At 41.7% G+C, this 14,073-nt stretch overlaps 1 protein-coding gene across 2 annotated transcripts in view; it reads right to left on the bottom strand.

Annotated features, from left to right (window-relative positions):
* PRIM2 (DNA primase subunit 2) overlaps window positions 1-11,208 on the bottom strand; it is a 291,365-nt gene extending 280,157 nt beyond the window's left edge. The window contains exons 1-5 of one of the 2 annotated variants that reach the window (XM_036870754.1): window positions 11,120-11,208; window positions 10,233-10,394; window positions 8,050-8,153; window positions 5,396-5,475; window positions 3,932-4,052 (exon numbers count right to left, since the gene is read on the bottom strand). In XM_036870754.1, coding sequence (XP_036726649.1) covers window positions 3,932-4,052; window positions 5,396-5,475; window positions 8,050-8,153; window positions 10,233-10,386 — 459 coding nt within the window. In that variant the 5' untranslated portion in view covers window positions 10,387-10,394; window positions 11,120-11,208. Of the gene's footprint in view, window positions 1-3,931; window positions 4,053-5,395; window positions 5,476-8,049; window positions 8,154-10,232; window positions 10,395-11,017 lie in introns of both variants that reach the window. The other variant, XM_036870755.1, reaches the window with a different exon arrangement.
* Window positions 11,209-14,073: the final 2,865 nt, after the last annotated feature.

The following is a 14,073-nucleotide window of genomic DNA, read 5'->3' as shown; positions in this document are numbered from 1 at the left end:
AAGTACAGGTTTCTGGTAACTGACTGTACTGCTGAACTGAATGAATAAGCATTTTCAGAACTCTAATGAAAAACTGATGAACTCAAAAAAGTGCTAACAAAAGATCAAGATGAAAAAAAAAAAATTTTAATTACATGGGACTGAGTGAACTGATGAGGATTAGTATAATTTTTGTGACTTTCTGTCTGAATTTAAAAAAAAAAAATCCCACAAGGACTCAGAGGCAAAGAATATACAAATCAATTTTCACTGCAAAGTAAAGGAGCTGTTACAGTGGAGGATTACTGGACTGAATGTCAATATTATGACATAGTATGAGTGTGTTTCAGGTTTGGTAATTGCAATCATTGTTGCTTTTGTTGTGGTCATCCATGTACAATGCTTCGTGTCAGTCTATTTATCTCTTGTAAAAATAAAATACAGTGTGTGTGTGTGAAAAAAAAAAATCTTGTTACAAAACTACAGGAATCAATATTCAAGAACACACAGTACCGACATAGGAGAGACACACAGCTCTAACTAACAAAACTGAGTCCATTTATGGTCAAATGACTTTTGACAAGAGTGAAAAAAACAATTCAAAGAGAAAAGAATAGCCATTTCAACAAATGATGCTGGGACAACTCGATATCCACATGCAAAAGAATGAAGTTGGGCCCCTACTTCACACCATACACAGAAATTAACTCAAAATGTAAATAGACCTAAACAGACCTAAATATAAGGACCAAAACTATAAAACTCTTAGAGAAAAACCATAGGAGTAAATCTTCACGACCTTCCATTAGGCAAATCCTTTTTAGATCCGACAATAAAAACACAAGTAACAAAAGATAAAAACAGGGACTTCCCTGGTGGCGCAGTGGTTAAAAATCTGCCTGCCAATGCAGGAAACATGGGTTAGAGTCCTGGTCCGGGAAGATCCCACATGCCACGGGGCAACTAAGCCGTGAGCCACAACTATTGAACATGCACTCTAGAGCCTGCGAGCCACAGCTACTGAAGTCTGCGTGCCACAACTACTGAAGCCCTCGTGCCTAGAGCCTGAGCTCCGCAATGAGAAGTCTGCGCGTTGCAACAAAAAATAGCCCCCACTCGCCACAACTAGAGAGAGCCTGTGCGCGGCAGCGAAGACCCAACACAGCCAAAAATATAAATAAATAAATAAATAAAATGTTTTTTTAAAAAATGATCTTACCAAGCAAATGAAATGACAACCCTCAGAATGGGAGGAAAAAATCTGTAAATCACATATCTTATAGTGGACTTGTATCCAGAATATGGAAAGAATATGTAACACTCAACAATAAAAAGATAACTCAAATAAAAAACAGACAAAGGATATGAATAGATATTTCTCCAAAGAAAATATACAAATAATCAAATAGCACATGAAAAGATGTTCAACGTCATCAGTCACTAGGGAAATGAAAATCAAAACCACAATGAAGTATCACTTCACACCCACCAGGATGACTACATTCAAAAAAAAAAAAAAAGACAGCAACAATTGCTGGAGAATGTGAAGCAACTAGAACCCTCCTCACACACTAGTGAGATGTACAATGGTGCAGGCACTCTGGAAAACAGTTTGGCAGTTCCTCGAAAGTTTAAATACAGAATTACCCTATAACCTAGCAATCCCACTCCCAAGTATTATATATATCTGAAACAAATAAAAAGATATCCACACAAATATGTGTATGCAAATATTCACTGCAGCATTATTCATAATAGCTAAAATGTAGAAATAACCCAATGTCCATCAACTATTGAATAGAGAAATGAATATAAAATGAAGTACTGATACATGCTACATATACAACATAGATGAAACTTGAAAATATTATGCTAAGTGAAAGAAGCCAGTAACAAAAGATCGCAAGTTATATGAAATGTCCACTTATATGAAATGTCCAGAATAGGCAAATTCACAGAGACAGAAAGCAGATTAGCTGTTGCCAAGGGATGACAGAGTGAGAAATCAAGAGGGACGACTACTGGGCACAGGTTTCTTTTTTAGGGTAACGAAAATGTTCTAAAATTAGATGGTGATGGTTGCACAACTCTATGACTATACTAAAAACCAACAAATTGTACGTTTTAAAAGAGTGAAGTTCAAGGTATGTAAATTCTATCTCAATAAGGCGATTATAAAAAATTATACTTGTGATCTCACTTACATGTGGAATCTAAAAAAGTCCAACTCAGAGAGTAAAGCAGTGGTTGCCAGGGGCTGGGCGGCAGAGCAGACAAGGAGATGCTGGTCACAGGGCACAAACGACCAGTTATAAGAGGAATAAGCTCTAGGGATCTCACGTACAGCTACTATGAGAGTTGATTCTAAAGGTTCTCACCACAACAACAAAATGGTAATGACGTGAGGTGAAAGATGTGTTAACTAACCTTATTGTGGTAAACATTTCACAACATATACGTGTATCATCACACTGTGCACTTAAAGTGACACAACATTAGTATGTCCATTATATCTCAATAAAGCTGGGGAAAAAAAACATACCATGTAATACTATTTACGTAAAGTTCAAAGACAGGCAGAATTACTTATGATATTAAAAGTCAGGATAGTGGTTATCAGGAGGGAGACTGGGTTAGTAATGGGAGGAGGCACAAGGCAGCACAGGGTGACAGCAATGTTCTCTTTCTTAATCTTTGTGATACTTCACAGAGCTGGACAGTTATGATTTGTGCACTTTTCTATACATGTTATACTTCAATAAAAAAGTTTTTTAAAAAAAGAAAGAAACATTATGGTTTTTGCTTTAAAAAATGTACCTGATCTATTGAGACAATCTAGAGTAAAGAATAAATCTCACAAACACTTTTTCTCGACCTAATAAAACCATAATTTCAACAACAGCGAAAAAAATTATTTTTAATATGAGAGGACAAATGGACTATAACTGATAGTAGCAATAACGGACTCACTAAGGATCAGCATTCTAAGCCAAGTGGAAAATGCAGGAGGTTTAGGTGAGACGGTTCTGCGACCAGCACTTTTCTCTGCCCAGGTAGATGTTACTCAGAAACCTCACAGGGTTCACAGAAGTGATACAAACTGTGGAAAGTGCCTTGCTGGCATATGACAGACACTCAATGTCCACCAAAGGTTTATTTACTTCCCTTCACACAATCTCCTTTCCCCCAACGAAATAACCCACCCTGGTTCTTGCTGCAGTGGGCACATCCACTTCTCAGCAGGACAATGTCCTTCACCTACTCCAACTTCTACTTTTTTTACTTTATTTGGCCTCAAGACACCCATTCTAACACCCAAATAGAGTCCCAAGCCATCCTACTGCCATCTGACTGCTCTAAGTTTTCCAAACAGAATTTTTCTCCCTTCCCACTGCAGCACACTCACCTAAAAGACATAAATTCTATTTCCACCCACAATAATTATCCCTGCTAAATATGTGCCCAACATTTCTTCTATTTTGTTTAATTACTACATGTAACTCATTCAGATTTGTCTACAAAATTATACCTTAAAACTATTCAGATATTTTACCGACAACTGACTTCTAAAATAAAGTATTATCGCCCAAACCTCATTGCTGGAAATAAGTACTACCACTTCTCTGTTTTCTTTAGAACATTATTAGCTTTAAATTTTTGGCCTGGAAGATTCTGGTTAAAGATAAACTTTTATAAATTAAACCTTTTTGTGCTTTCATAAATCACATATTTAATACAGCAACTGAATAAATGTGCAGCTCTGGTACTAAGGAGCCTCTTTTCTTCCAGTTATGGAAGGGAGAGGTTCACTGTTGTGCAAAGCCAATAGCTATTGTTTCAGGTGGGTACTTAGGAAGAAAATGTAAAGAGAACAAACCCCACACATTAACACCAACACTTAATGGAGGGACGAACGGTGATAACAATCGGGAATGACTAAAAATATACTTACAGCCTCAAACTGCAAATGGCTATCCTTTAAGAAACACTGAATTTTGTCCTTGGGTAAAATACTGAATCGAAATCGAAGGAGATCCATTTCTTGTTGAATGAACCAGCGCCTAAGCTCTTCACTAAAATGGAGACAAGAAAATTATAAGTGAAAAGTCCACTGGCTATTTTAAAAGTCCACTGATTATTAAATCCAAGAAATTTCTATGAAACAATATTCAAACATGAGCAAGATGCCAAAAGACTGAAGTTAAAAGCATCAAGTCCTCTATTATGATAAGAGTGTGAATACATATCACATGCCACAATCTCCCTGGGATAAGTAGAATATGGGGGAGAAAGGTGTTATGAACATAAAATTAAAAGAATTAAATACAGAATACTTCGGGCCTAGCTGCATTATTATCAACTAACATAAAACAGTGCACTTCTTTTTATGTAACTGCAAAATAGTCATTTACATCAGAAAATGGGGTATCCCTTCGGTCAATGCCAAATAAACATCAAAAGTTTTTAAAGGTAACTTTATCTCTGAATGGATTATGATCAGATAAACTATGCAAAGTAAACTTTGCTTACAGTTTTATAGTTTATAATTTCACAAAATTTAATATGCACTAGGATATCTCAATTTTTTAAGTCAACATACAACATTAATTTATAAGACAGATGGGCATTATTGTTGTTGTAAAATAATTATGCTACTTCATGTAAAATATGATTTAATTTTCTTTCCCCAAATGACTTTCACATTGTCAGCAATTCATTTACTGCATAAATTGCATAAACTGCATGTGATTTTTTACAAAAGAAAAACCCTGGGACTAAAGCTGGTCAATAATTTCTCAGTTATTATCTTGGGATAGTCACCAATTCAAGATTCCCATTTGATAAGCTTATTACCAAAAAGAAACAGAAAAGAAACATAATAATAAGTATGTAATTTAGCCAAAATTAATACAGGAAAAAAAGTTAAAAAAAAAAGCAACTAACTCCTTCTCCCTCTGAGTGGTGCTATTGACTTATAAGAAACCAACTACCAAAGAAAAGGTCTTAATCTAATGGGCACCAGCCCATACATGTCAACATCTAAAAACCTGTGCAGATTCAAGTATGTGTTTGATTCATTATTTCTTATAAATACTACCACTTTTTTTCTGGGGAAAAAAAATATCAAAATTCCTTCCTAATGAAATCCCCTCTAATTTTAAATCCTAAATGAAGAGTCTCTCCCATAAAGTAAAAAGTGTTTTAACAGGCAAAACCTGCAAAAAAATTTTTTTTTTATTTTTTAGTAAACAACTTGTTTCAAACAATTCTCTGCAACAGTGTTCCGCCCATGAGCCACTGGTTTCTGACGTTATTCTGGGATTTCCTATGATCAGTACAATACCTGTCAGCCCTCCTGAACCAGTTTACAACCCAAGATGTCAGAGTTGACCATGGAGGACAAAGGTATACTCACGACTGGCAGTAAGCAAGGCGTAAAATAAAGTGAGAAATGTGATCTCTTCTTCGGGGTTCATATTCATCTTCCAAATTTTCCTTAAAAACAATGGCACATGAAGAAAATAAATGCATCGGAACAGTAAAAGGTGTAAAGAAATACTGAGTCAGCATAAGCCAATGGTAAAGCAGGAGTTTCAATAACACAGATTTCATAATATGCTCCCCAGGATGAGTACCATTTTACTTAGGTTAGCAATCAGATGAAACAGAACTGAACAACAATACCTCCTGGGTTTGGACCCCACTATTTTCTTCCTCTTCTTAACTTTCCTTCTCATCCAGCCTACACCCAGGCACTCACCTCTTCCACTACTTCTCACATCAACCCTCAACTGCTTTCACTTCAACCATTTGGCAAAACCTAGATTCTAAATAAATCCAAAGCTACACTCTGCAGTCCTGTTCCCAAATGCTGAGAACCTCTGGGAAAGATATATACAACTACAGGAATTTGGAACATTAAAATTTCACAGCCTCTAACCTCGACTGGACCTTTACCAACACCAAGGCATCTTTATTCAAGCTCAACAGTCAGAGCAAACACGTCCTGAGCGCTTCCAAGGTACCAGGCACTGTTATAAGCATTTTTAATCCATTAACCCATATAATCCTTTGAAAACCCCTATGAGGTGGGCACCACTATATCCCTATTTTAAAGATGAGGAAACTGAGGCAGAAAGAAGTTATATAATTTTGTCCAGGTCACAAAGCTTGTAAGCAGCAGAGCTGGGATCTGGCCCGTAACCATCTCTTTCCCCACGTCTTAGGAAAGCTGTTTCCATCTTCACTAGGTGGCCAGTGCTCCCCGCCACACCACCTTCTTCTCTCTCATCACATGACCTCACCTACTTTATAGGAGATAAAGGCCCCCAGGCCAACTCCTTCAGCCCCAAGCTCCTGCCGCCACGTGCTGTACTGCCTTCCCTTCCATCTCTGTGGACAAATCTCTCTCCTTCCTCCTACATAAAGCTAATCCCTACACTGAAACCCCATGGCCCATCTGCTCTTGCCTCCTAAGGACCCTGACTTATCAAATGCTCTCTCAAAGTATCTTCAAGCTCCCTCCTCTTCTTTCTCTTCTAGATCTTTCTGCTCAGCTTATAAACGTGTTCAAGTAACCACTGTTGTGTGTGTATCTTCTCTTTTTCCCTCAATTTTTTCTACACTCAGACTTACTTCCCCCATCTTTTCAGCTACACGTTAGAAGAGGATGTATTCCACATCAAGCTCTCACTTCTCTCCTCCAAACACCGCCACTGTTCCAGCTTCTGCCTCTACCTACAAGGTTCCACCCCGCTGACAAATCCGATGATTCTATACAACTCATCTTATTGGTTCTAAGTTTCTGAAATTGTTCCACCATGAAGACAAGAGGTCTAGATTCAGATCTTGGCTGCACCGTTTTCCATCTTATGAGATTGGGCAAGTTACTAGCCTATCAATATCAGTTTCCTTGTCTATAAAGAGGGATGATGACAGAACCTACCCTCCTAAGACTGCTGTCTGGATTACATGAGTTAATATACGTGATGCACTTAGAACAGACTCTGGGACATGGTTAAGAATATGAATGTGTGCTGTTGTATCATTACCTGTGTATCATGATCATCAGTACTGAGACCCCAGCTTCCCTGGCTGCCAGGGTGGCTGATCTCCACCCCAAGGCAGCTCCTCCTCAATTGCCCTCCCAGACTTCCCCCATTCCACTCCACCTGAATGTTGTATTCCTCACATCCTGGCCTCCATCCCCTTCTCTTCTTACTCAAATGTTTCCCTGGGTGCCTCACCTACCCCTGATGATGCCAACCTTCCTCCTGAATGTGCACCCCCACCCCAGGGGTCCCCAAGTCCAGATCCATGTGCACACCCTGCTGGCCTCAGACAGCTCCACAAGCACCTCAAAGTCATGTCGAGAACTAAACTCAGCGTCTTCCCTCTAAAAAGACTTGCCTCCCCTCCTGTATATCATCACCATCCAGCCAGCTGTCTCACCAGAAACCCGGGCGTCATTCAGAACTCTTCTCTCCCTTCTCTCTGCAGTCGCTAAGATCTTCCGATTCTACCCTCTCACTATCTCTCCAATCAGTCCTCTTCCCTCCATTCAATTCACTCTCGTCATCTCCAAGTTCCTAACTAGTTTTCCCCACCAAAGATGACCCTGTCCATCTGCTGTTGGCAGTCATCTTCCCAAAATAAAAATTGTATCACATCCATCAAGATTCAGTTCCAGCACCACCTCGTCTGGGAAGCCCTCCCAAACCTCCCCAACCTGAGCTAATTCTCTGTGCTCTTGGGAGTGCGTCACCCTGTAATGCACAAAGCACATCTGGCAATGTCTGGAGACATGGACTGGGTAGAAGCCAGAGATGCCAGCGAGCCCCCTAAATGCACCAAGGAATCATCAGACCCCAAATGTCCACAGTCCCGAGGTCAAGAAACCCTGCGGCACTGTAGTCTGACTGCATGTCAATCACCCGTAGTGGACAGTAGGTTCCTTCAGAAGAGTCTTTTTTAAAGCCCTATGCCTAATACAAGACCTTTCCCACAACTGATACCCAGTACATGAATATACACAAACCAAAGAAACATCTTTTTCCCTCTTTTACTTACTCTGTAGGAAAACTTAAGCTTCCGAAGCTCGATCTCTAGCTTACTCTGGTACTGCTCACTTCCTTTCACATAGCTCACACCAAGATTCTCGACTGCTTTTAGCACTAGAAAAATTTTTAAAAACAGAAGAAATGTATAAAACGTATAAATGCAAGATAATTTTAAAAAACTAAATCCAAGACAAATAAAATCTATGGCTACCAATTCCATAATTACTTGTTTATAAAAGATGACAATATTTAAGCTTTATTTTCTGCAAGTACATTATATAAGTTATACATGTTTACCAGAGGATAATCTCCACCATGTGCAGAAAATACCCACATCCCACAGCATAATCTCACACCAGGGATTCTCAACCAGAAGGGAGAGAGGGGTCGGGGGAGATCACTGATGGACTGAGCACCACTGCTGAGGGATGCAGAAGTGTGTCTCCATGTGCAGCCCTCGTGTGGAGCCGTCTGTGAGACAGTCTGCTTCACTGACTCAGCACAGGCTCCTCAGAAGACAGCCCTTCCCTTCCTGATGAAATGGAAAAGGAGAAGACACAGCAGTGAAGAAGCAAACAAGCCGCCGTGACTAGACGCTACACACTGGCCAAAGGTTCCTGAAGCCTCTGTCAACCCTTCCTCAGATGAATTCTTCTGCCATCGGTATGAAAAGAGACTTTTTTTTTTTTTTTTGGTTGTGTTGGGTCTTCGTTTCTGTGCGAGGGCTTTCTCTAGTTGCGGCGAGCGGGGGCCACTCTTCATCGCGGTGCGTGGGCCTCTCACTACCGCGGCCTCTCTTGTTGCGGAGCACAGGCTCCAGACGCACAGGCTCAGTAGTTGTGGCTCACGGGCCTAGTTGCTCCGCGGCATGTGGGATCTTTCCAGACCAGGGCTCGAACCCGTGTTCCCTGCATTGGCAGGTGGATTCTCAACCACTGCACCACCAGGGAAGCCCGAAAAGAGACTTTTTTTAATCCAAGAACGAAAAACTTCTAAAATGAATACTGAACATAAACCCATGTCCCCCAGGTACCTCCGTATTACGGTATCACGAACCAAACTCATTCTCTGCCCCTCAATCCCACTCCTCTTCCTGCCACCCCACCTCCATCCGCAGAATTTCTATCCACCAGATCATCCACACTGGAACTTCAGCCACCCCCCGCTGTTCCACCACTCCTCATACCCAAGAGTCACCAAACCCTGTCAATTACACCTCTTTAGTATCCCTTCAATCTCTCCCTTCCTGTCACTGCCTTACCACCTCACCTCCTAAGTGCCAAACCCAAGGGACGCTTTTCAATCATCACCTTAATCTCAATGAGGCATATGACACTGCTAAGCTTCCCAGAACCCGTTCTCCCTTGCCTTCCCTTTCATTCAACAAACAGGTAATACAGATATTCTGTACTAGCAGTTCTCACCCTGCTCCTCTAAGAATGATTAACAGTATCTCACCTCTACTTCTGATCTTCCCACCAGGATATCGTGGAACATAAACTCTACAGATAGTGCTGTTATTTGTTTCCGTTTACACCTAACTTATTTCTTTCTTCCACCAACACACAGAAGTAGGTCCCCAGTAAAATTGCTACATCCTTCTTACACCCCAATATTACACCATTAGCTTGGCACAAAATGCCCTTGCTTACCCATACTTCTCCATCTACCCTGAACTTGTCACTGTTCCCTCCAATATGACACTCTCTCTCATGCCTCCAAGCCTTTGTACAGGCCATCCCAGCTTTCAAAAACCCTTCACGTCTTCTCTGTTGAGAAATTGCTACTCATCCTTCAAGGTCCAGATCACATTTCAACTTCTCTTCAGTTTTACTTAATCAGACTAGGACAATCACTCCCATCTCTATGTTTCAGTAGCACTATTAGTTACCTCTACTAGAGCACTTAAAATACTAAACTATAATTATTTTGGGTATCTGTCTCCATGTACTAGAATACAGCTTCAACGAAAATGAGAATTACATTATTCAGCTCAAAATCCCTACCACCTAGAATAAAGTGGCACTCAATAAACAGGCACTGTACAAGGAATAAATGAATGAATAGCAAAATCTCAACAGAAAACCCTCAGTAAATATTTGTTGAATGAAGGAAATAAATTACTCTAATTCATTCCCACAAAGTATAAGTGAGGTTCTCAAGAATATACAAATTCTAATTCAAATCACTCACATTTAACTCTATCGATAGCCAAGTTTTCAAATTCTATTAAAGATATGTTTCCAGAAGGCGGCTGCAAGTAAAACTGAAGGCTATGTGGGTAGCAAGCATTCCTCTGGTCATCTGCCAACCTCAGTTTCCTCCGATTTCCTCCAAGAAACTGCATCTTGTTACCTTGGAAGGAAGCACATAAAATGGTTGAAATGATGGAAAGTGGAGTTTTAAAAAAAAAATGCAAAAAAATAATTCCACATGTAAAGGGGAAAAAAACTGAGGTTGAAGAGCACGCACGAAGTGTTAACAGTAGTGTCCCTGAGTGATGTCTTCTGTATCTTCCAGACTTTCGACAATACACCTGTAACAATTGTGCAAAGGGGGTGGGGAGAGGTGTGCGCTGGAGGAGACGCAGGCAGTGGTCCTAGCCTCCTGCAACATCAACGGCAGGCGATGCTGCCTGCTCACTAGAGGTCTGTGTGCCTTCGCCCTTAGGTCTCTGCAGTCCCAAGAGTCAATTTAAGATTTCACACGGGCAGCAATCCTGAATTTGGAGGACAGCGCGGGAGATTCCGGCTAGATAAGAGACTCCATGGGCAGGGTCCAGTTACTCGCTTCCTCCCTTACATCCCCGGGAAACAGACAACTGTCTTTCAGGTCCCGTCTGTCGGAGCTCCTCTCAGGAGCGTCCACAGGTGCCTAGTGACACCCCGCTCCCGCCCTCCCGCCCCCCACGCAGTGCGGTCTGTCAGCCCCGGCACCGGCGGCTCTGCCCCGACAAGCCACCAATACTCGATACCCACCCTCTGCGCCCGGAGCCCCAAAGTGCTCTCCTCCTTCTCTGGACTCGCAAGCCTCAAAACCAGGATTACTGTCCGTCCCAAACCCGCGGGGGCTTCTCCTACCTCCAGCCACACCAGACGTGAAAACACACAAACCCCGACAAGCGCTTTCCCCGGGTGGCGGGAGAGTTCGTACAGGACCGGAAGCGGAAGTGGCTGGATCACCAAACCCGCCCCAGAGGTCCCGCCCACCTGCGCGGGCCCGCGCTTGCTCAGTGGGGTGCTCTGGGGGCCGCGGGATTTGTGTCCACTTTGTAAGCTGCAGTTCCTGTGCATGGAGCCGCGCTGTCTGGGGCGGTGGGCGGAGAGCAGGCCCGGCACTGGCTCTCCGCTAGGGACTCTGGGTAATCTCTGAGGGTTTGGAGCTGCACGGCCCGCGTCTTACAGATGGGGAGGCAGACTCTAGGTCATCTACGTACAATGCCTAGGTCATCTACGTACAATGCCTAGGTCATCTACGTACAATGCCTAGGTCATCTACGTACAATGCCTAGTCGGGTTTTCTCCTAGACGGCAGGCCCTCCCCTGGGGAAAGATTTATGTCCAGTGCACCCCCTACACACACCTGGTGCAGGGCGCCCGCAGAAGATCTGCAGTAACTAGAATGCATGCATCATGCACACGTGCACCCAGAAATCGCTCGGCGTCTAAAGTAGAGCAGGCCCAGAGGGGCATAGCGGCGAGCACGTGCAGAGCGCTGGGGAGAAGGTGCCCTAGGGCTGCGGACCCGGAGCCACACCGGCTCCCGACTGCGGGCCATAAGGTTTTCAGAGCTGGAAATAAACTTCTCCTGTGGCCTCCAGGAGGCGTGTCTCGCTTACAAAAGGGGCCGCGGGAGGCTCTAGTAAAGATGGGAGGTGAAGAGCCCTCTGAAATGCTCAAGGTTTTTAGAGATGCAAACTGCACTGAAATAACGTAAATCTTCAGAGCACTTACCCAGCATGGACCAAACTGTGGCTGGCACTGACCTTGTACCAGGACGTGTTCTAAGTGACTTACACATAAGTTCATTTTATTTCCATAACCATTTAAGGTAGGTTCTATTATTAACCCGCTTTACAGATAAGAAACCGTGCAACAGAGAAGTTAAGTGACTTCAAAGATCGCATAGTAAATGGCAAAGCCAGGTTCAAAGTCTGGGAGACATGCCAAGCACCACAGTGCTAACCACCACACTGTACCAATTCCACTAATATATCAGCGCCTCCCCTTAATTCCTTATTCAACACATAACTAATGTCACCTGGCCTGAAAAAGACACCTGAAGCCTAAGGACTGCCTGAAGAAACCTGGAGCACAGACCATAAGAACATTTATATGAATGTTTAGCTGATCTCTGGATAGGGAAGGAATTTAAATATAACAACTTACGAAGAAAAATACCTAAAGACTTGACTATACAAATATAAAACTGTGCATCTAAAAAAAAAAAATCACAAAAATTTTTTCAGTCATAACAATAGGGGAAAAGTTCACTATAAAAATAACATGAGGGACTTCCCTGGTGGTCCAGTGGTTAAGAATGAGCCTTCTAATGCAGGGGACGCAGGTTCCATCCCTGGTGGGGGAACTAAGATCCCACATGCCGCAGGGTAACTAAGCCGGTTGGGCTCTAGAGCCCACGCTGCAACTATTGAGCCCACGTCACAATTAGAGAGAAGCCCGCCCGCCACAACAAAGAGCCTGCACACCACAACGAGAGATCCCGCCTGCCGCAACTAAGACCCGATGCAGCCAAATAAATAAATAAATAAATATTTTTAAAATTAAAATTAAAAAAATAAATAAATAAAAATAATATAAAAAAGACTAATACCATCAAGATGTAAAGAACTTATGTAAATTAATTGGGAAAAAAATCATAAGATACAAATGGAAAAAGAATAGCAATAGATAATTCATAGACAAAACAACTAATTATAAAGTGTGAAAAAATGTTTATCATTGGCAGCAAAGAAAATTTCCCCTACAAAACTGGCAAAGATTTTACAATGAAAATACTCAGTATCGGGCAAAGCACAATACGATGGGCTCACGTAGGAATTGACTGCTGTGCTACAATTGTGGAGTATACTATATTTATATGTATTATGAGCCCTAAAAGAATTCATACAGTTTGACCAAAGTATTTCACTTACATGAATCTGTCCAGAAATAGACAGAAAAATTTGTGTCCAAGGAATGTCATTGCACCATTATAAGGATGAAAACCCAGGAAACTAAATAAATGATGGTATGTTCATATCATGAGACATTACACAGACTTTTAAAATACATATTTTTTGAACACCATTGACCTGGGAAAATGTTCAGGATACTATGAAGTTAACAGAGCAGAATACGTAAAACCACATATGCCATATGACCCCAATTTTGCAAGAGCACAGCATTACAATTTTCTGCAGCATTTCTGACTACTACGACTAGGCTGCCCTCTGCAACTCCTATCCTCGTCTTACAATCCAGACATGTGTTATCCGTTGCAATCAGAATTTTATGTGCAAGACCGCCCCTCTGTGCTAGTCTTGTTTTTATTTCACTTTTATTGGCTTCATCTTTGGCCTGGTCTTAAACTGGCCCTCTTTTAACTTAAATGTCAATGACCCTTTTTCTACAATAGGTGATATTAAATACTTCTTTGGACAATTTAAAAAATTAGTCTATTGCAAACAGAAAAATGCTTACATAAGTGGGAACTAAGACACTGGCAATGGAACATTTGACAGTATTTTTAAAGTTCTATTTTAATTTTATATAAAGTTCTATATTCATTTTAATTCAAGAAACATTTGAAAGCTTCTCACAGCATGGCCCCAGGATTCGATGACTTTCTTGCCTATGGCTGCCCCCAGCTTATAAGCTGAACTACCAGCTCTTCCCCAGAGAAGGCCTTGCATTCCCTACCCATGTCTCTTTGTGGTGATCTCCCCACTTCAACAGCCCTAACCTTCCCTCCTGTTGGAATCCTGCCTGTCCTTCAGCACTTCAGTTGTCAAATACTACCTTCCTCTGTCCTG

The sequence above is a fragment of the Balaenoptera musculus genome, chromosome 11 (genome assembly GCF_009873245.2).
Source record: "Balaenoptera musculus isolate JJ_BM4_2016_0621 chromosome 11, mBalMus1.pri.v3, whole genome shotgun sequence".
In the NCBI taxonomy this organism is placed as follows: domain Eukaryota; kingdom Metazoa; phylum Chordata; class Mammalia; order Artiodactyla; family Balaenopteridae; genus Balaenoptera; species Balaenoptera musculus.
Note: the sequence above shows the minus strand (reverse complement) of the source record. Positions and strands in the feature narration are given on the sequence as shown.